Source organism: Ambystoma mexicanum, chromosome 1q (assembly GCF_040938575.1).
Source record: "Ambystoma mexicanum isolate Mex_15411 chromosome 1q, UKY_AmexF1_1, whole genome shotgun sequence".
NCBI lineage: Eukaryota > Metazoa > Chordata > Amphibia > Caudata > Ambystomatidae > Ambystoma > Ambystoma mexicanum.
Window position 1 is genome coordinate 788,165,391 of NC_090922.1, and position 23,119 is coordinate 788,188,509.

Genomic DNA, 23,119 nt, shown 5'->3' on the forward strand with positions numbered 1-23,119 from the left:
CAGCGGGGAGGTGCAAACTCTCACTGTTCCTTTAGAGGTCAGTCCCGATCTCCACATGGGCAATATGGCGCAGGAGGTACCCCATAGTCCTCCAGACAAGGTTCAGCTAGCAACAGCCAATATCAGCAAAGGGGACAGCGCAGAGGCAAGTGTAGAGGCAGAAACTCCACCGCAAGAGGCTCCCCTGCCTCTGCATCAAAATGACTCGCCAGTCCGGTTCCTCCCCATGCCTCCCCGGTCAAGGGACAGTTGTCATCATTCATTCCTGCATGGGAGGGGATCACATCAGACGAGTGGGTGCTCAAGACCGTCACCCACGGTTATTTCATCGAGTTCCACTGGCCACCTTGATAATATCCACCAAAGAGCAGACGCCTATCACCAGCACACCTGCAAATCCTGCTGGAAGAGGTGGAGATCCTTCAGGAAAAGGGCGCCATAGAACTCCTCTCCATTCACCAGGTAAACAAGGGTATTTATTCGATGTACTTCCTTGTACCCAAAAAGGATCTCACCATGCACCCAGTGTTACACTTGAGCCCAGCAAACAAATATGTCAAACCGCAAAAGTTCAGAATGACAACATTTTAGGAAGTAATCCCACTGCTGGTGCAGGGGGATTACATGGCAACATTGGATATGAAAGATGCATACTTTCATATTTCAATGTTGCCAGCACACAGAAAGTACCTAAGGTTCATGATAGAGGACACGCACTATCAGTTCAAGATTCTTCCCCTCGGCATTGCCTCAGTTCCACTGGTGTTCACGAAGGTACTGGCGGTAGTAGCTGTTCACCTGCGCAGGCAGTACATCCCAGTTTACCCTTACCTCGACGACTGGCTAATAACAGGGGATTCGTAAGTAACATGCCTAACAAATACCCAGAAGACGGTAGATCTCCTCTTCAGTCTAGGGTGCTCCATCAACGAGATAAAAGTCCAGTCTAGACTCCAGCCAAGTCAAACAGTTTCTGGGGGCTCTAATTCGGACCAAAGATGGCCTCGCCTTTCCCTCCAACGAGAGGGTTCAAAAGATGCTGTTCCAGATTCCTCACTATGTAGCCAATCGCGAAGTGACGGTACGCAAAGCCATGCGACTGTTAGGATGATGGCCTCCTGCATTTACCTAGTTCCACACGCACGTCTGCGCATGCGCCCATGCAAGAGGGGCTCTCTAGCCAATGGTGCCAGGCCAGCTGACAATGGGACGATCTAGTGGTTGTCTCGGCAGCCCTTGTTCATTCTCTGCAGTGGTGATCAAGGGAAACCTTCTGCAGGGGAAAACCTTCACCACCCCCACAGTAGAAGCCACTCTTACCACAGACGCATCTCTGACGGGTGGGGGGCTCACCTCCTTCATCAGACGGCACACTTCGTGTGGTCCCCAGCGGTAGCAACCAATCACATTTCCAAACACACCTCCAGCGGGAATACAGTTCTAGTCCTCACCGACTGTACTGCGGCCATGTATTTCCTAAACAAACAAGGGGGCACTCACTCTCCAGGGCTATCCAAACTGTCCCAGAATATATGGAAATGAGCTCTCAAACACAAGATGTTCCTCCTGTCACAACACGTTCCAGGGGAACTCAATCGTCTGGCAGACGTACTCAGCAGAGACTTCCCACTACCCGTAGAGTATGAGTGGCGATTACACAAAGACATTGTTCTCAACGTCTTCGCAGACTGGGGATTCCCAGAGATCGACCTGTTCTCAACTCTGGAGAATGCACAATACCCAGATTACACCTCCAGGTACCTACAGAACCGCTCCAAGGGGAACGGTCTCTGGATAACATGGTCAGGGAATTCTGTCTACGCTTTTCCCCCGACTCCCCTGCTCAACAGAATAGTGCACAAAATGCACCTGGAACCCATCAGGATGATATCAGCAAAGGGGACAAAGTGGTTCTCCCATCTCAGGGCAATGTCAGTCTCCCCTCCCAAGAAGCTGACATGCCCTTACAACATGCTGTCGCAAGACAAGGGGAAGATACTACATCCATGACCTCAAACTCTCAACTAAGCAGCCTAGCTCCTGAGGTCATAGAGTTCGGGCACCTCCAACTCCCTCAAAGATATGTGGACATACTCAGGGAAGCATGGAAACCCAACACCAGACATTGCTACTCCAGCAAACGGAAACGCTTTGTCATCTGGTGTAATGGCAAAGGCATCAATCCGATTGAATGCAACCAACACATATTGTCCTGCACCTAATTCACCTGCTAGATTCAGGCCTGGTTTTCATTTCCTTAAAGGTCCACTTAGCTTCACATTCAGCATACACCACGTCCCAGAAGAAAGTTTCATGGTGGAAAATTCCAGTAATAAAGGCATTTTTGGAGGGGGTAAAGAGAATGAATTCCCCTGTTTCCAACCCAGCTCCCGGATGGGACCTGAACGTTGTACTTACTAGTCTAATGGGACCTCCCTTTAATTCTATACATAAGGCTAGTTTTAAAGCACTCACCTACAAGACCGCCTTCTTGGTGGCGATCACATCAATAAAGAGAATTAGTGAACTGAAAGTCCTTTCAGTTCAATACCCATTCGTGACAATTCACAAGAATAAGGTGGTCCTGCACACTCACCCACCATTTGCGCCTACATTTATTTCAAAGTTCCATGTGAATCAGTCAATAGAACTATACAAAAACAGACCTTGGCCGTGTGGCCAGTGGTGTGGGCTGCACACCCTTAGTCCACTATACAGTGGTATAATTAAAAAATAATGGTAAAGAATATTCTCGAATTGCGTCTTTCTTTCCGAATGCTCTTTAATTCATCAACCTTCATACGTTTTCTTCAAATCAAATTTTCATGACAGAATTCATCACATAAATGGCCTATGCATTCTGGGTATGAACCCTTCCTCAGGGCCTGTGATTACACCTTTTCCTAAGGTATTAAATTTCAACTATCATAGCATAGTTAACATTGCATCACAAAATCAAACAGAAAAATCATCAGTTCCCAAAACATCAATGAAACATTCACATATCAATGTATTCATACATATATTGACCAGATCATCAAAAGTCAAAAGAAATAAATTAAAACACAATCGCGTTAGTACATTACCCCATTTTCATATTGGTGATGTAGGTTCCATGAATCATGTCGAGATTACCAAGATTGAGACACCATAAAAAACAAATAATGAAAAATAACAAAAGAACAATAATCAGTGTGATGGTCATGGTGTAAACCTCTTTATTCATAACATAACCTTCCTTTCAGACAGGATTGCCGCGCCTTCAAAAACCTTCAAAAACCTGCAAAAAATGCAAGTGTTCAAAAATGACTTGCACGTCACCTGCGGATTCGTCCATGGGGGGGATATCTATTCCGCAGTGGTCTCTGTAACGAGATCGACCGCATATTTGTGAGTAAATCCAAACTCCCAACTTAATTCGGAAAAACAAGCATCTGGTTGCATAAATATAAACTTACATCAATCATAGCAACGCTATATTTCACTAGACCAGAAACGGTCTGACTGTGTGCCTTCCACTTCCACCAGCGGTCATATCCGCGGGATACCAACGCGTACAACAGCGGTCTCTGCAAAGAGATCGAATGCGTGTCACTAGGTACAATTCACTCTATCTTTCAAAAGCCTTAATTACTAATATCATGCGCTTACTTACTGGAAATCAAAAATCGCCGTTATCCGCCGGAGCTGTACGCTCGCACACGCTCACTCTGCAGTATCTTGTGAGAAAAAGTTGTGGCTGCAACCTGTCGCCTAGGCAACCGTTGCTTTATATGTAGCGGCCATATTGGAATGGGATTACTCACTAGCTCAATTCACGCCTGTTTAGCAACCATATTGAAATGGTGCATTGCTAAATAGAACCTTATACTTTCACGAACAGAAATCCTCTGTGATGTTTACATCCATCGTTACCACTTACTTCAAATTATGCCTAATCATAACCAGGAAAAGTAATGATTAGTATAAAAAAATAGAAATGATAATCATAATAAAACAAAAAAATAAAAAAAGTGTGAAAATGTAAAAAAGTAATAAAAAACTAAAACGAACATAACATTGTGAACATTAGAGAGGCAAAATCAAACAACAAATTCTAAGTAAATCAAACGTAATAAATAAATAAATAAACTCAAAAACCTGACAAAATTGGTTAAAAGTAAAAAAATAGATGCAAATCAAATTCAATATGCATCTAATACGCATAAGATCAAAATATATGTGTTTCACATTATCATGTCATTCCATATTAAAGCACAAATTCACAGAAAACAACTCAGATCCAACTCCTCGTTCATTCCATCTGGAGCAATAGACCCCATTTTTTCTATCCATTGTGCCTCTTTTTGGGCTCTCAGTTTCTTCATGTTCATGTTTTGGCCTTTGGTTGGTATCACTTCCAAAACTGCAAATTTCAGTTGAGCGACAGTGTGTCCATTATCATGAAAATGTCTCGCTACTGATGATGTTCTGTTATTGAGTCTAATACATGGTTTGTGTTCATTAATCCGAACTCGTACTTTGCGTGCGGTCTCCCCCACATAATACTGGCACAAGGACACTTAATAGCATATATGACATTCTCCGACAAGCATGTTGCATGACTTCTCAACTTGATCTGCTCTCCTGTTCGAGGGTGGGATAAAAATGGTCCTTTCACTACGTTGTTGCAGTTCCCACAACTCATGCAAGGGTAGGTGCCCGGATGCTTATCCGGCATTCTCTGTTTATCTCTTTGCTTCCCATGTGTGTCTACTAGCAGATTCCTTAGGTTATTGCTTTTTTCTGGTATGCGAAAAGAGGAGGATTCACAAACAACTCTTTGGTTCTATTGTCATTCTGTAACACACTCCTGGGGTCATTACGACCCAGGCGGTAAGTACACCAACTTTACCACCATGGTGTAAACCATGTTTACACCATGGTGGATGGCGGATTTACCGCCCCATTCCAAGGTGAGTGGGGCGGTAAATCCCCATTTCCCATTTACCCTTCCCCATTCCCATTTTTGCCCCATAGGGCATAATGGGAGTGGGGAAGGCGCTAATTACGGCACCGTAAATTACGGTGCCATAATTAGCACCAAGGCGGTTTAGCGCCATGGATTTTAACGCCTGCTAAAAGCAGCCGTTAAAATTGGAATCAGGCGTTAAGGGTTAACGACGGCGTTAACCCTTAACGCCTGAGTTGTAATGAGGCCCTCCATCTTTTAAGGATGCTATCCTTAATTTGTCTACTCTGTGTAGAATACTTCGTGACAAATACCAAGCCTGGACCCTCCACTTTTTGTTTGGTAATTAACAATTGTGCTCGGTCACGTATGTCTGTTTTTTCTTTCGCTCTTTGAAGATCCTCATTTGGATACCCTCTTTCCTTAAGTTTCTCATGTAACTTATTCAGTTCAATTTCACATTCCACTGGATCACTTACGATTCTTTTAATGCGCAACATTTGCCCTAAAGTTAAATTCCGCAGGATGCTCGGTGGGTGGAAACTCATCCTGTGAAGCAAATTATTTTTTTCTGTGGGTTTGGTGTATACTGTCGTAGAAATCTTCAAATCTGTGATGATGATCTGTACGTCCAAATAATGGACATTCGGATTGCCTACTTCCATTGTAAACTGCAATCGACTGTCAATGTTGTTCAAAAATATTAGAAAAAGATCAAGCTCTTCCCTGCTCCCTGACCATACTCCAAAAACGTCATCTATGTAACGTATCCACTTCTTCAGTTTGTTACTCCATTGTGGGTTACTGATGATGTGAGTAGTTTCGAAATCAAACATAAAGCTATTAGCATACACTGGTGCCATGGTAGCTCCCATGGCAGTGCCAGAGAATTGATTGATTGTAATATGTCCCATTGTACTGAAAACAAGAATGCATAGAGGTGAAGTTTAACAGTAACATTAGGAATACTTTATTTGCTCCAATTGTTTCAGTTTGCAACAGAAGTTTCTCTACCGATCTTTGCCCCAAGTCATTTTCATCTAAATACAGGGTTTTGATAAGGGACAGTTCCCCTCTACTTAGTCCATAGAACTGCCCATCTTTTTCCAGAATCGCACTAACGTGGCAGAAAGAAGCCTCCACACACTAGATGTAAGGAGAGCGGTGATCTATTACCTGGAAACGACAAGACCACTAAGAAAGACAAACCAGTTTTTTGTTTCACTGGCAGCTGGTAGAGAAGGGGACCCTGTCTCTAAATTGGCTATTTCAAAGTGGATCTTACACTGCATCATACTGTGCTACACTCTTGCCAAAAGAGATCTGCACTTCACGCCTAGAGCACACTAGGGGCACAGGGGCTACCATAGCATGCAATGCAAATGTTCCTCCTGAGTCCATTTGTAAAGCAGCGACCTGGAGTTCTGTACACACCTTTACACAACACTATTGCCTAGCTACACACTCTAGGTCTGATTCTCAGGTGGGACAAGCAGTGCTAAGACATCTCTTTGCTCCTGTTCCTTCACACTTCCCACCACCATCTCTCGGTACTGCTCGCTAGTCTATGCACAGCATGTGATTCTAAGCAGATTAACAAGCATCAGAAGACATGCATTAATCACTGTAATTGCATTTCTGATGATTGTATCTGCTTAGATTCACATGCGCCCACCCTTCCTCCCGTCATGGAGTAGAAGGAACATAGACATCTTACACCTTTTCTCTCACGCTGAACATAAGGCTACCTCACGGCAGAAAAAACACAATCGGAGGGACCTCAACGCATGAGGAATTTTGGGTACACTACATGTCACGTTAGGGATAGTGTTACAGTCACGCCTATGTTGATGCCCCTTTCGATCCTCAAAAGAAAGATGCAATGCTCTGCGATTACCACTAGATGTCGGACTATGCACAGTATGTGAATCTAAGCAGATACAATCATCAGAATGCTAGTACGGTGACAGACCCTCCAGTTTATAGCGATTTTGCGATCCCGCAAAATGCAGCGAAAACAGCAGTTTTGCGCAAAATGCCGCTAAAACTGCTGTTTTGTGCAAAAATAGCATCTTTAAAAAAAATTTAAAAAATAAATACTCAGGGTGCCAGGTTCTCAACTTTTTCTACACAAGAAATTAAATGCGCTAACACATCTCATCACTTGCGCCCCAAAAAAGTGCAGCCCAATCCACAAGGGACACATGAATGGGCACATTTTATATGAGCGCCCATTCAGATGGCCTTTTTCACCTCCTTGATCAAGTGGCGTTTCTGTCAATTTAAAAGCGCATCCCTCATTTCCAAGCAAGATGCACTTTTAAATGTGCAGACATTTTAGGCAACCCTACGCGCACGGTATGTGGGGCTGCCACTGCATGACAGGGTCTTTCCTGACCCAGCCATGCATTTCTTTCTTTTAAGGTATGAACCGCTGCTGTGTCGCTTGCATTTCTGTTCCTCAAACAGGATAAAAATGCATTTTTTATCCTGTTTTTTTTGGAGGGCCTGTCCCTGTGAAAGGCGCTGGGAGCTTGCAGAACACTGTCGGGAGAGCGATTCTATTTAAAGTATTGCCCATTTTGATGACAAAAATCGATCGAATGTTACAATTTGACCTATTTTGTCCAGTACTATTCGATTGATTTTTATAAATACTGAACATGTGTTGTGGGGGTGTCACCCGCTCCCCATGTTCAGTATTTTTGGTCTAGGGTGGTTGCAGAAGTGTTTTCCCCTTTTTCCTCGAAATTGGAGTCGGGGACAGAAAAAAAAGAAAATAACGAAAAAGGGACCCTGCAGAGCCGGATCCGACTCGCGTTAGAGGGACGGATCTGGAACCGCAGGGTTGCAGGGGAAACAGCAGCGACCAAGCAGTTAAGTAGGGGAGGGGGTGTGGTGGTGGTGATAGGTACATTTTGGGTTGTTGACTACGGTCAATTCTGCCGCAAATAATGATACTTCGGTCAAACAACCCAGAACACCATTCAAGGCAGCTGGCCAGCGCACAATTTGCGCTACAGCTCAAGCCTGTGGAAATGCGCCGGTCACCTTTGAGAATAAGGTGACCTGCTCATTTCCAAAAATGGGTTGTCTAAAAATAGCATATCCTCCGTTATTTTTTTAACTGCCCCATTTTTTGAGGAACTGGGTCAAAATCTACATTTAAAAAACATTAAAAATGGTTACACTATGAGAGAGAGGGCGAGTGATGGGTGAGATGTGAAGTGATAGGCAGGAAAGCAGAGGGAGAGCAGTGGGTCAGAGGAGGAAGCACTGCACAAGAGAGCAGAGGAAGCAGTGATGTGGTGGCCCAGAAATCTGAGCGCGAGCAGAGGTACAGAAAGTAGAGGGAGAGTGTGGTCAGTGAGCAAGAAAGCAGAGAGGAAGCGGTTGGTCAGAAAGAGGCAGTGAGCTGCAGATTGGGAAAAAAGATGAGAGAAGAGTGCGATAGAATGGGAGAAAGGATGCAAGATGCAGAAGCAGCACAAAAGAATGAAGGACTGTATATTGTGGGAGGAATTGTAGAGTGTAAGGTGTGAGTTGGGAGTATGATTTGGAGTGCGGCAGGGACTGGGCAGTGCAAATTGTGACTTGACAGTGTGACATAGCAAGTGCGTATTTGTATGACAGAGAGGTTAAGGAATTCAAGTTGTGATGGAGAGTTGGTGAGATGTGTGTTGGTGAGAGAGGTGTGTGGGTGTTTGGGGGATTGGGGAACATAGAAGTAGAATATTTTCAGCATTACAACTGATATGATCAATTTAGTTAATACTATTAAATAGGCATGAACATTAAACCAGAAATGTAGCCAAATCAAACACTGTTCTGCCAAGCCAGAGACATCTGGGACTCTTCCTATTAAATTTATACAAAATATATATAATAATGATACCCTGGCTCTCTTGTAGCCTTGCACTCTGCCTATTTCCTGCAATGTGGCACTCTTACACCCTCCAGTTAATACAAATGTCCCGCAAAAATGGTGCAATAAATAAAGATTTGTGCCGCAAAATTTGCCATTTTATGCTGCAAAATTTGCCATTTCATGCCGCGAAATCCTGGAAGGTCTGACTAAGTGAATATCCTGTAACAGCGCCACAATGCCTCCGGGCCACTGGGTGCTTTATAAATCCATATGAATAAATAAATATGTTGGTCGCCTAATAATTGCTGAAACTGGAATCCATTATTCGAACCAGGGGCTTCATTTACCACATGGTTGTGTGAGTGAGTGCATGTGAGAGTGGAATAGATAAATATCACAACTCTGTGGATACATGACATTTCTGTGCGGTGGAACTGTGAGTAAATCAGCTGATGATTTACTCACAGTACCAGATGTGAAGGATCTGATGGGATTAGTTCAGGAACAATGTCTGGATTGTGAAGAGTGCCAACATATGTGGGACACAGTGTCTGTGAAGGGCTGGAACACGTGTGGGTGATGTATGGCACAGACAGTGGTACTCTGTTCGTGGCAAGGGACAGGTGAAAGACACTGGACCTGCTTTTTAGCCTAGTACCCATTCATTCTGTTAAAGGGGGCCACAGCTGCAAAGTGTGAGACACAGAAGGCCACAGGGCATCTTTTAGATGGGCCCTGGGATCCCCAACAGACTTTCCTGTGTGTCCCTTGTGGGGCCACAGAGAAGAGTTAATATATGTAAGCATCATCCTATTTTTGTGAATTTATGCCATTCTGGATTTTGAAGCTTTTTCCATGTGCACATGTTTGTTGCTGTCAAACGTACACAATGACCTAAAATGGTCACTTGCTTTAAATTTGAAGCTGGCTTGCACCATTTGGAAGTCAATTTTGTGGAGATTCAAGTTTACACCATGTTGTAAGTGTCAGTGGGCCTCATTACAAGTCAGCCGGTCCGGAAACAACAGTGGCGGTAAATCCGCCACCACCATTGTTTCCGGACCGTCTGATTCCGAGTTCTGCAGGCGGGAGGTGTCACTCCCGCCAGGTCTGACCTGGCGGAAGTAACACCGCCCGCCTGCAGGCGGACATGGAAACACTGACTCTGGCATAGACGGAAACGGTGTTTCCACGGTCCCCATCCCCATGGAGTCCTGTGGGACACCATGGGAATGTGGCTTTACAGAATTCTGCCTCCAGAATTTCCAGCAATCACGGAGGCGGAATGGAATTACCGGTCTGGCGTCAGCCTGCCGGTTTTTCCGGTACGGCTACCGCCAGACTCGTAATGAGGCCCAGTGTATTTCACTTGCTGCCCTCCGAAGTGGTAAGTGCACCGCTTTCCTTCTCCCACCCTCCATTTTCTCTGAGTGGGCCTTTGCCTCGCCGTCCATCTTGCGCCTGTTGCCTTCCCATCCATTTCCCTGTTGCTGCTCTCCTTCTACCGGTCCCGCCCCCCTGCCGTCTCATTGGCCATGCTGCAAAGCAGCTGTCAGGGCCTCAGTCGAGGCAAGTGTTTGAACTCCCTGGTCAGCCTGCCCGACGAGCAGCTCTTTCCTCTGCGTTCAACCGAGAGTACATTGAGACCATAGCAATGGTAAAAGGCACTATACAAATGCTCATAACATAAGAACTGGACTAAAGAAGACTGCAAGGCACACATGATCAAAGTAACTGTTTGGAAAAATAAGCCGCTTGAGAGGTTGTAACCCATTTTGTTGAGACTACATTTAGTTGAAAAGGATAATTTGGAACTGTACGAGAACAGATAAGATGTTTCAAAGAGAGATTAGATTGAGATGGCTGGAGTCGTAGGCCATGGTCAGATTTCAAGCCCTTCTTTGGCATTTGACAATTCCATGCATTTCTAATCCTGTTAAAGTGGCAATTTACTTTTCTCACAGTTTCTGATTTTTTTTTAATTAACATTACTTTCATTGGGCTGGCATGTGATGCTTTGAGCATATTTCCACAAGATTAAAAAGTATTAAAATGTCTATGGACCTCAAATTGTCGAAATCGTACGTTTCTCTGAGCCCTGTTATCAAGGGTTGGGGGGTACCTGACAATATCCCATGAGCTTTCCCTGGGGCACCGAATAGCAGTGATGACTGGGCAGTCAATGCCAACAAATGGGTGTGAGACAATTCAAAATACAGTATAACGCAGCTAAAATTCAGTAAATTAATGTCTGGATTAGGATGTTATTAAAAATAGTACCTCATCCTCTGTGAAGCTGTGAGCGCTCATTTGCAGTTTACAATAAAGTAATCCTTTTGAGAAGAGTATTTTCGGGGTTTAAAGTTAATGACCCTAGCAGTTAGTTTCACCAGGAATGACCAACATCACAGGATATGTCAAGTAAAAAATTATATTCTCAGTACGCCAGGGGTGCTTTGATATCTGAATTTGCTCATCTCAAGATCTCTTTTGATGGGCAGAGCAGCTTCTTATTGGCTAAGTGGGATGCAGTCCCAATGCAGTCCCAATGCTGCAGAAGTCCCCGATGCAAATATAGGCCCGATGTTAAAGATAATGCCCATTCTCAATGGAAAACCCTGAGTTGGAGGTAAACATAGTAAAATGTGTAGAAGGGAAGAGGGAGACACGTTTTTTTCATGAGGCCATTTTAAGGGGTAGGGAGAGGTGAAAAGTTGGGAGTCCACCTGTAACCATTTAATTCATATCAGAGTTAGAACTGACCATTTTCACTATCAATATGATGGAGGAAATGGGTAAAAAAAAATCAAAAACATCTATGGGCAACAGTATTGATACCAATACTGTAATCACTGTAAACTCTGCATTGGTAGGATTTTCAGGAATATTGCTGGTGTTATTCCGGTCAAAAAATCTTCCCAACATAAAATGATACCCTATATGTTTTTGGGATTTTGTTTATTTTAATTGTGCTTTTCAATTTCATGTGGCGTTATTTTATTATTGTTAGTTTGGAGCTGAGGCAGTTCCGAAGGAGTCCATGATGAGAGACTATCAGGAAAGTTTGCTTATTTTTGGCTGCACAGTTTCATTGTACATTTTGGATGGAGCCTGGTCCCAGTTGACTTTATTTTTGGCACAGGATCTAAAGTCAGGGTTCGTAGCAACTGCTACAACAGCTGCCTTTCTGGAGCTCACCGCCATGTGAAACACTCGCAATAACACTGCATAGACTGCGCATTCGTAGTGGCCAATGTTTCCATGGATTGTTTCCATCGATACTTGAGACATACCCAGATATAATGTACTTCAGTGTTGTGGCACCTCAACTACTCAATTTGTGCATAAAGTATGGCATTTATGGTCTCTATAAGTGACACAAATGTTATTTATTAGTACTTATTTTGTTGGTGTTTGCTCACAATTGTGCTCGCTACAGTGACAGCTATGTTCATTGGCTCAACCTGCACATGTCTACCTTTTCATAATCACTGAAACTCTGATCCTTTGAGGGCCACGTCACGCCAGGATTTCAGGACAACCGTGGACGATGAGAATAATTCCAGTCAAGATTAATTGTATGCAAATTAATCTTTTCTGCAGATCGTGAAAACCTGGGGTGAAGTTTAGCCTTGAGGGTTGGATTTCGACCCCCCCTCCATGACTATGGGCTCACACCTCAGCATTTGAGTACACAAAATTTAATCTTAAATTGCCATTTTTTTGTTAAATGTCTTCTCATCACAATACTTGAATCCTGATAAATATATAATATGGTGCAGTAAGACATACAGTCAAGGCATTACAGGCATTAATGACCAATGTTTCTCTAACAATCCCCAATACTAGATGCAGTAATATTGATCAAATGCATTGCTATCCGTTATCAAAAATTTTTAGGTTCCGTTAACAACAATTTTTGTACAAAATGTTAACTTATCATGTTTTCTCTCCTCAGATAATGAATTCTCAAATAACCGATACAGGCAGATATGTCTGTGTGGCAGAGAACATTGCTGGTAGCTCCAAAAAGAACTTCAACTTTAACGTCAATGGTAAGATTTATTTTTTCTGCGCTTTTAAGGTGACATGCTTAACATAGCATTTTATGTTTAAAACATTGCTTCTTTCTTTAAAGAGTATACTAATCCATTGTGATCACTCAGTGCCATTTCACCAAAAGCAAAGACTTTCAGAATAGGTGGCAATTCTAAAAAAGAAGCAAAGAAAAATGTGCAAGTGACTTTATGTTACTGGATATCATCTCAAAGGTTTTTTTGAAGAAAATAGAGCCAAACAAATTATTTCAAAGAACATTTTTCTAAATGTATAACCATGAAATGCCAAACTTAAGAGTGGTGGGTGAAAGGCAGGCTTGGATTGGCCTCTGTGGAAATAAGGCAATGTCCAGAGGGATGGCCCAGGATTGGTCTGGGCCAATGTGGAACACTTTTATTATGTGATAGTTTTAATCAAAGCTATTGGCCTCTTTTACTTTAAAATATGTGCATTCCCTCAGGGTCCCCTAAAGCAATATGTTCCCAAGTACTTCTGAAGCTGTTTGTTGTATAATTTGATCTGTGAAAGTGAGACACGTTTTGGGAGACCAAGAGTATTTTGTCCAAGTCCAACCCTGATGGAAGGCTTTGAAAATAACATTTTTGCTGGATTAAACATATAGGGGGTTGCTTATGCCCCATAGTCGAAATTGGGTGACGTAGCAGTCTTGGATGGACTGCCCTTTTGGATTGGGAACAAGCATGATTTGCGTATTGGTTTTTCTTCTTCTGTAAATTCCAACAAGGTTGGAAAACGACGAATTGGAGATTTGCCCACAGAAATGCCAGTGGTAATGTATTCTTCAAAGCTTTCCATCCATCACTATTCAGTGTTCCATGTACCACCAAGAAAGCTATGGGTTTAAGATACTGTTCTAAAGGGCAACTCATGAATAATATGTTGGGCATCCCAAATAATAATGCCCGTAAGAAACACTGCAGGTACATCAGAAAAACTTTGTGGTACAACAGAAACAATTGAGAGATTGCAGTGCAGCAGAAACAATTCCCATTATAAATCTCGTGCAAGGAGAAATGGCACTAATGTTGAATATTGTTGCAGAAGCTTTATTAACATAGCAGGCAAGTCTGTCTCCGTCCAGTCCCGGTAGTGTGATGTCCATAGTGGCACAGGGTAGGCTTTTTGCATTTCTGTTCATTTTTAGGATTTTCCCTTTCTGTGTCCGCATGTGTGAGTGTCTTTGGCTGGTGTACGTTCATGCATTGTGAGATCTCCACAATGGCATAGCATTTGTCATTTCTCTTTCCATCTGATTCTGTGTGTTTTAGGTGAGTTGTGCTAATGTCCATATAAAATCAGTCGCTGCCAATGAGTTTGTTCATGTTTTTTTCTGTTTTACATGTGCGTGTGTTTGTATGTTCAATTTTTTATGGTTGTGCTCCACATTCCCAAAAGTGAGACTTTTTTGATAAGTGAATACCTCAAAATTCGCGTATTGAATGTTCACATTTTTTCTGCTTGCATAGAAGAAAATAATTCCTAAAAATGTTGAAAAAAGGTGTTTAAAAAAGTGTTTTGCATTGAGTTTTCCATAGACCTAAAATATCCCCAAACTGGATAGCTCTAAATTGCTCCCTTACACCGCTGTGATGTAAGAGGGGCAATTCGATATCCAATTTGTGGTTATTTTGGGTCTATGGAAAACCCAATGTAAAAACACTTTTTTTAAATACCTTCTTTTTACATTTGTACGAATGTTTTGTCTTTTTTACTGCTTTTTCGCCTCGTATCTGCTAATTCTTTTGGTTTTTCCTGACCCTCTTCTGCAAGTGAGATGCTTTTTTGACCCCACTTGCCACTGCAACTCACTTCTTGGAGAAGTACTGGTCAGTCCCTGTGGCTATGAGTACTAGAGAAACGCGGCCCCTATTACCATTTGTGAGCACTGATACCCCCTTAAGGATATTTGTGCATGGGAGCTCTGCCCCTTTCTTTTTTAAGCTCATTGCACTGTACCTTTATTTTTTGATATTTTACTATGGCACCACTGTGCAACTATTTTTTGTGCAAAATTCATTTTATCACTGCCATCACTCTCTAGATCCCCAGAAGACCAGCTGTGTGCTTGGAAATGATGATGACTGGTTTAGGGTCAAGAGACCCTAAAACACATCCTCAATTTGCTGATGTCACAGCTGCTTCTGGGGGTGGGTATCCAGGATTGGATAACCTAACCACGATGAATGGTGCATGTTTTCTGATATTTGGCCTGTGGTCATGTCCATGTAGTATTTTGTATATCTGTGGAGATTTGGGAGTCATTCTTCAGTTGACCACTTGAGCCTGCGCTCCAAAGCATGAGAGGCAACATAGGGATTCTGGGGGCTGCTTCTGCAACAACCACAGCAATCACAAACTCTCGAAAGGTGAAGCTCCATCATCTTTTGTCCAGGATAGGTCTTCCAAGACGACGCCCTCCCTTGAACCAGTGTGCACAACTGGCTCACAGCCCTGCACCTCTTTGGACATCCTCTTGAAGCTTGAGAAAGCCATGGGCCTGAAGCAGGTCTGCACCATCCTGGGTTGTGGGTGGACCCTCTGATCTGCCACATCGTACAGACTCCAATTTTGTGCAACCATGCTGGCTAACATCGTCGAGGAACACCAACGTTATGGATCAGTTGCTGCACCATTCAACCAGGAAGTAGAGCTTTGTTGGAGCTGTGTTCCTATGTCCCCCCTAAAGACCCAAGCTACACCTCACTGATGATGTTGAATGAATGCTAAAACATGCCTGGGATTGCTTGTGGTCTCATGCAGGAGGGATGTGACCAACCCTGATTTGAATTTGGTCTTTCACCTTCCTTTAATGGTTTGGCAGGCTGAAGAACAATGGTCTGGAGGACTGCCCAGAGCAATTGCTAGAGGCTGTAGATTCATTCTTAACCTTCCAGCCATCACCTCTTTTGATTTGCAATAATCACCCCAAGTGGGACGGTTATGTCCATATGTGCGTCCCGAGCCTGCTGGGCCTAGAAACCCAAGCCACACCTCTCTGATGACACCCAATGAGGCTGCAACATATCTGGGGTTGCTTGTGGAAGGGATGGGACCGAACAGTTCAGGCTGGATTGCCCCTTTTGGGGTGGGACCAAGCTTGATTTGCATATGGTCTTTCCACTTTCTGTAATGGGTTGGCAGGCTCAAGAACAATGGTCTGGAGGGTTGCCCAGAGCAATTGCCAGAGGATTAATTCTAAACCTTCCAACCATGTTTTGCCTCCTTCACCATTGCCTGCAGACGCTTGCTGGGTCACCAAGACTGCATCTCCCGGCTATTGCATCACCTTCGTCATGGGTCCAGAACCAGTAGCATTTCTTCATTGGTAAATCTGAAGTCCAGCTTCTGTTGGTGTCCAGAAACGTGAGTCAAAAACTGGAGACCCTAACCGATTACTAAACCCAACACAGAAACAACTCTGCACCTGTGACAAATTTGCAGCCACTATTTTCTAGCCTTGGCCCCAGCAAGGGTGTCCACCTCCCTCATGACAGACATGGGACAGGCTCCATGGGAACCACCTCCCCCACCTGTCAGGCCAGTTGGTAGGGAGGGGCGCTGCAACTTAAAATAAAATTGCTGATAACAGGAGATGGGCCACACCCTGATCCCAATGGGGACACCTCTTTATTTATAAAACACAATTATTCTTTAAATTTTAACCGTCCCTAGGATTCTGCTGGCATAAGCACCAACTGACTTGGGACCTGCAGAATCCGCTCATCCTTCCTTGGAGGGCTGTTGGGGATCCGTAGCGCGGGTACCACCCACATGGAGTGTGAGGCCAGAGGATGGCCTCTTTGGGTGGTCCCATCTCACTGGGCAGCCTCAGACAGACTGCCACACATCCTGCTGCGTCACGCCAGAGTACCTCCCCTCTACTCCTTTTTTGCCTATCTAAAATCATTTCTTATCCTAAGTCTCCTACCCATACTTAACCTTTAAAGCCACATAACATTCCCATTAAAACCCCCTACTTCTTTCTTAGCATTGAACCTACTTAACATTTAATTAATAATATTTATACATAAAACAACAAATATATATATTTCTGAGGCTTGTGGAATCTGCTTAGATCACATGCTGTGCATAGGCCGACATCTAGTGGAAGCTGCAAAGTATTACAGTTGTTGTTTTCAAAACTCAAAAAGGGACGTTGACAGGGCCTGCCAGTAATACTGTCCCTAGTGTGATGTCCACTTTACCCATGATCCCTCACGCATCGAGGTCCCTCTGATTGTTTTTTTCACCATTCTAGATGGACGCGTATAGCAGAGTTCCTATTCCGGCGTAAATCCATTGATGTTTGTGGCAATAAGACCCGAGGCGGCGGGCCAATACCGCCCCAGGTAATGGCACCGGGGGCCGTAGTTACAGATGCCCCTGGGGCATTACCGTGGGTGGTATTGGCCCGCCGCTGAGGGTCTTATTGCCATTAGTACCCCAGCCCGTTAGACCGGGGTACTAATGGCATTTTTTTCTGTTTCGAAAACTAAAAAAATGGAAAAAATGGCCTCCCGGTAAGGGAAAACGTAGTCCGTTTTCCCTTTCCATGGTGGCCATCGGGAGAAGACGCTCTGGGAACAGAAGTGTTTCCAGCGTGTTCGCTCCCAAGACGAGAAGAAAAAAGAACGTAAGTGGGGTTGGGAGGGCAGAAGGGAGGGCGGAAGGGAAAATAAAAATGTACCGCCGGCGGGGGATGATGGAAGCCTCCAGCTGTGTGGAGGTTGGGAGCGCGGATGGCCCCGCTCCAAGTCTCCACACGGCTGGAGGCTTCTATCGTCCCCTGCCGGAGACCAAGGGATAGAAGGTAAATGGGGTGGGGAGGGCAGGGAGGAGGGAGGAAAGGGGAAAAAGGAGAAAAAAAAGTCTTACCTGAGTCCCCCGGCGGGGGACGAAGGCAGCCTCCAGCCATGTGGTGGCTCGGAGCGGGGGTTGCCCCGTTTTGAGCCTCATTGGCTGAGGGGCTGCCCGCCCCTCGGCAGGAACAGAGTAACCGGTACGCACAGGATGCACCGGCGTACAAGGGAATACTGTGTGGTATGGCTCGCAAAAGAGCCAATCCACACCTTGTATTCCTGGTGCGCTGCGCGTGCCGGGTACTAATTTCAATTATCGATAGTAATTCTTTCTATCCTTTTCTTCACCGACCTCCGAAACATCACGCTGATGAAGACAGATAACTGCCCAAAGGACTACCGCGACGGACCGTTCGGCCTTGAAAGGCCTCCCCGGGCCTCGGCCCAGACAGTAGGGAGAGAGTGGGGAGGTCATTTTAGAAGGTATATGCCCCCTTTCCTAGACTTTTTTTTCGGCCAACTGCCATAGTCTGTAGTTATGGACAAAAACACATTTAAATTCTGCCCCAAGTGCAATCGCAAATTCCCGTGGGTAGACAAACATTTAGTCTGTAACTTGTGTCTCCCAAAGACCACGTCGAAACGTCTTGTCGAGCGTGTAGGATCTTCAAGCCGAAGACATTAAAGGACCGCTCCACAAAATGCTGGGCCCACTACGCCAGGAAGCTCGAGGCCATGGAGGTAGAAGGCGTCTTTAGTGATGGTAGCAACGCGGCTGTTTCAGACGGCGAGGGTGGCGGGGTAGCATCGGCTACCCAAGCAAAGGCCCCCGACCCCAGAGGACAGGCCGGCGGCCATGTTATGGGGACTACATCGGGCGGTGGAAGCGCTACAAAGACACCCACCACATAACCCCAAGTCGAGACTCGACACATGGGTCGAGTGATCAACAACGTTCGACACCCAGGGAAAGGTCAGTTGAGTCCCTGCCCTGTGGGCACTCTCGCTCGAGATCGCCGCATGACAGGGCCCAACCGTCGAAAGACGGCAAGGGTGTCGCCCGTAAAACTCCATCTGAGGGTCTATCGTTTGCGGACGAGGCCTCGGCCCTACACGCATTCGAAATTCGACGCTTGGCATCAGATCAAGTAGTAGGCCCCAAAAAGTTGGATAAACATGGCTCTGGGCCCCAGGGAGGGGGAAAGGAACACAAAAAGAAGTCCTCAAAAACACCTCAGAGGGATAAAAGCCCTCTTAGGGAAAAAAAACTTCAGAAAGAAAAACCTAGAGAATCTAGGCCCATAGAAAAACCTAGAGAATCTAGTCCCATATCTCATAAAGATAAACAAAAATCTAAGGTAATACCTTAGACAGCAATTCTTTGCGGACCCGCAATACATCTTCACGCAAACTCTGTTCTGGAGATTCCACACCTGCAGAATGCAAAGAACAGCAGGTTAGTTGTGCAGAGAACAAAACCGTGGGGAAAGACTTTCGCATAGGGCTGGCGCAAAACGTACCTTTGGAAGCCAGTTACCATTCCTGAAAAGGACCTCGCTCCATATTAAGCACAAGGGGAAACCTGTAGGAAGGGGCACAGGAGTGGACTTTACAACTTGAACTCTTAAGGAATCCATACCATTGGAAAGAGACTTACCTATTGAGTCACAGTTGTTTGGAACTCTGCAGGATCAGTGAAGTAACTAGCTCCTAGAACTGCTATGCACCCCTGCATAGAGATGCAGGACGGAGAGCCGGCCATTCACAATACAAAGGTGATACATAGCAGAGGGGTGCAAGAGGAAGTCACGGGAATCGGGAGTTACCCTCGTCCTTATGGTTGGGTAACATTTGATTTAACATTTTAGGCAACCTGCTTTTGTGACGAAGTCAGAGGGGGGCACAAGGAACCACTCATCTCCAGAACGTCCAGCTCCATTCGGCGCCCCGTGGAGATCAGGTGAGCGTAACAGTTTTACTCTTTTTTTTTTATGAGTGTCATTTTAAGACTCTCCATAGTGTCTTTTTAATTTGATCCTCTTTGTCAACTTTTGGCACATACTGCCTATTGTTGCTGGGTTGACCTTGGGGCTCCCCTTTTAACTTTCTCTGGCTAACCTTGTGAGAACTACAGTTCCTAAGGGTAGAAAGGCTCTTTGTATCCCTTTTACATTTTATTATTTGAGACCGCAGCCCCCCCACCTTTTGTGGAGTGCTGGAGAGATACAATGTATCCCCTTTCTCATTCTAACTGTAACATTTCTTTTACAGGGATAAGCTTACCTTTAATGGCTGGTGGAGGTGAACCTTTTAAATAATTCGGTGCACCTTTACCACGGGCTGATTACATAGCCTTCGGCAAAGGCACATGTGGGTTCTCATAAAACCAAAATGCCCCAGTATTCTTTTTTCACCATTTCAGTATTTCATGTCCTTTCTTTTTCCCTTCCCTGATCTCCGGGGTGGGAAATTCCTTTATGTCCATCTTATCTTTGGCGGGAGACCTCAGTCAAGCCCACCCCAGCTCCAGAGTGTCTGTCAAGGCAGGAAGAGAGGGAGGAGTCCAAAACTCTGCAGCCCTTTGTCTTCCAGCCTGACTGCAAGAATCCAGATCAAACTAGGAGGCTGGCTGTCCTGAAAGGACTGCCAACCTCCACGTTTGAATGATTCATGGCTGTTTGATTGGCTGGATTCCTGCATAAAAGTCTGCTCTTGGAAGCTGAAGAAGTAGTCGACCACTGGAACTGAATCTGAAGAGGAAGATGAAGAAACAATGGGCGTAGTGATTTCTAGCGACTGGAGAGCCTGCTGTATAACCAGAGCCTGCTGTAACCTTTCTTTCCTATCGAACTGGGCACTCCGAAAGCAAAGACCCCGACCCAGAGCCTAGTGAGACCCACTAGACTCAAGAAGACCTGCTTTTTGAGCCATCCCAAGTCATGCTGCGACCTTTCCGGGCTGCAATACCCCAATACTCTAGAACCTCGAGCCATTGTGCAGTGAATGGCCTTCCGAATTCCGAATCTTGCTGAAACTTTGTGGGCATCCTACTGGACCTCCAGAGACGTGAATCTATTCCAAAGAGTCCCCTCATCAGAGTGCTGGACCATGTAAACGACAAGAATCCGACTAGCGTTATTCAGTCTGCTTTCTGGCTCCTGAAAGGGTGCCAACACCACAGAGCCGCATCCAGCCATGAAGAAAAGCTTGCTTGGGGCCTTCTTCTTGATCTCTGCTTCAAAAGCCCTTCCAAAGTCCTGTCTTCCATCTCCCTGACAAAGGAATCCATCAACCAGGTTTTTGACTGCAGACCTGAAGTCTTCCTGCTGCAACTCTTCGTCTGTGCTGAGGTACTGTGTTGCCTGGAGTATTTTACCTTGAATGTGTGTTGCACTATTCTGAAAAGTATATATACGGTTATATTACTCACCTGTGAATTGGTTGTGCCTCTTCCCCAAAATTAATGCTGTTGGTTTCACTTTACTATTCCTGGTTGGATAACTGTATGTGTGTCCCCAATTGGGTCATGCTTCCCCTGACTTGCTGTAAGCCTGTCCAGAATAAGTCTGCCTTGGGTTAGACTTACGTCTTAAGTTGCTGATAGCTCCTTTAAAAAGTATATAGGTTTTACTTACCTTGTGTTAGCTGTGTGCCATCCTCAAACAAGTTAAAGAATTATTGCTTACCTCAATCGTTGTTGCACTGATCTGAAATATAACTGTAATAGTATATTACAACAGAGCTTTTACCTGCCTAGAATAGCTGTGTGCCATTCCCGAAAAGTAGTCCTTTAGGTGTAGCTGACTTTGGTCTGCCTGGTGCATCCAGAATTAGTGTAAAGAGTTCTTGCTTATCTTAGACTGTGTTCCAATGAGCTGAAAAGCAACTGTAATTGTATATTACACCAACAAGGTCTTACTCACCTGGTATAACTCTGTGTTATCACAAAGGTAGTATAGATATATATACTGTCCCTTCAGTCTGTGTTCCACTATTCAGAAAAGTATATTTTCAAGTTGGATTACTATGTGATTTCCTTGTTGAATGTCACTGAATAACTGACAGAGTCTACTACCCTTGAATTACTGTAAAGTAATCTGAAAGTAACATTAATATGTGTTTCCTGTACTGAATGTGTTTGAGAAGGTCTGACTTACCTAGAAATACTGTTAGCTTTCTAAATAAGATCTATGCTTTGCTTATAATTGTGCTTATATATAACATGATAGTACTTATTTAACCAACATTTACCTTGGTTTACTTGTATTTAAATAAACCCTTTATTTTTACAATATATAGTGTTTCAGTATTTCTTTGGATCATATGTGTAGTAGAATTTCTCTGTGCTGATTCTACAGCCCTCTCTCCCTCCTAAAATAAGACTGGCTGCTCTGTCTATGCTACCATATACTCAGGTGGTATAGCCTTACACTAAGAGTGGAGTCTTGTACTGTCTCAGTTGAATGGTTTTGCTAAGCCCTTAGTTGGACTTCAGAATTCTGTCCTAACAATTATGTTGAGACTGGCTTCACCAATGTAGATAAAATGGCTATGTAAGAGCACATATCATCTTGGCTTTATCTTTGACGCCAGTAAAAAATAACATACCACAGTACGAAAATACGTCCATGTGCATATTCTTCCATATGGCCATATGTGTCTGGGTTTCTGTAATGCACATCTTTAAATGGTATGTATCTGTAACCGTTTTCTGTTTGCCTTTGCAGTGCCGCCAAGTATTATAGGCAGGAATCCTGAAAATATGACAGTCGTGCTGAACAACTTTGTAGCACTTACCTGTGAGGTCATTGGCTTCCCACCACCTGCTCTCAGTTGGCTGAAGAATGGAAAACCAATCAGCCTGAACACAAACGCTCTTATTATACCTGGTAAGAAACTACTGTTATTATGTTGGTGAAAGTGGGTAGGGGTGAGGTAAAGTGAAAGGTTGACATTGGCAGTAGGGTGCATCAGGGCTTCTCGGTCCCGCTGTGTTGGTATCAGCAAGTGTCAAATTCACTTATTAATCCCTTGTGCAGTGTGAAAATGTGAAACACTGGCCCACAGATTGCAACCTTGCTCAATGTATTGAACCATCATCTGTTAGTTTAGTTATTACAGGCTTCATAGGATTATAAGGCAACTACAGTACACTATAACTAAACGTAATGAGTCCAACCATATCCTAGAAACAAGTGCTAAACAAAGCTTCAGATAAATAACAAAGTTTTAGATATGTTGGGGGAGTTGTAGAAGTTAGCCATAAGTACTCCCAGAGTAAGCATTGGGTTAATGGGATAGTCAGTTGCTTTAGATAGTGGCACTTTCCATAGTATATAGATTATTGGTTTCCTATGTAGGAAAGAGGCAGCTACCAATCCTGTATTTCACGTGGGAACATAGAAAGGATTCTTATTCTCT

At 44.2% G+C, this 23,119-nt stretch overlaps 1 protein-coding gene across 2 annotated transcripts in view; it reads left to right on the forward strand.

Moving 5' to 3' along the window:
* Positions 1–23,119, forward strand: part of HMCN1 (hemicentin 1) — a 1,785,366-nt gene that overhangs the window by 1,016,444 nt on the left and 745,803 nt on the right. For both annotated transcript variants that reach the window (XM_069641364.1, XM_069641365.1), the window contains exons 57-58: positions 12,778–12,874; positions 22,426–22,587. In XM_069641364.1, coding sequence (XP_069497465.1) covers positions 12,778–12,874; positions 22,426–22,587 — 259 coding nt within the window. The remainder of the gene's footprint in view (positions 1–12,777; positions 12,875–22,425; positions 22,588–23,119) is intronic.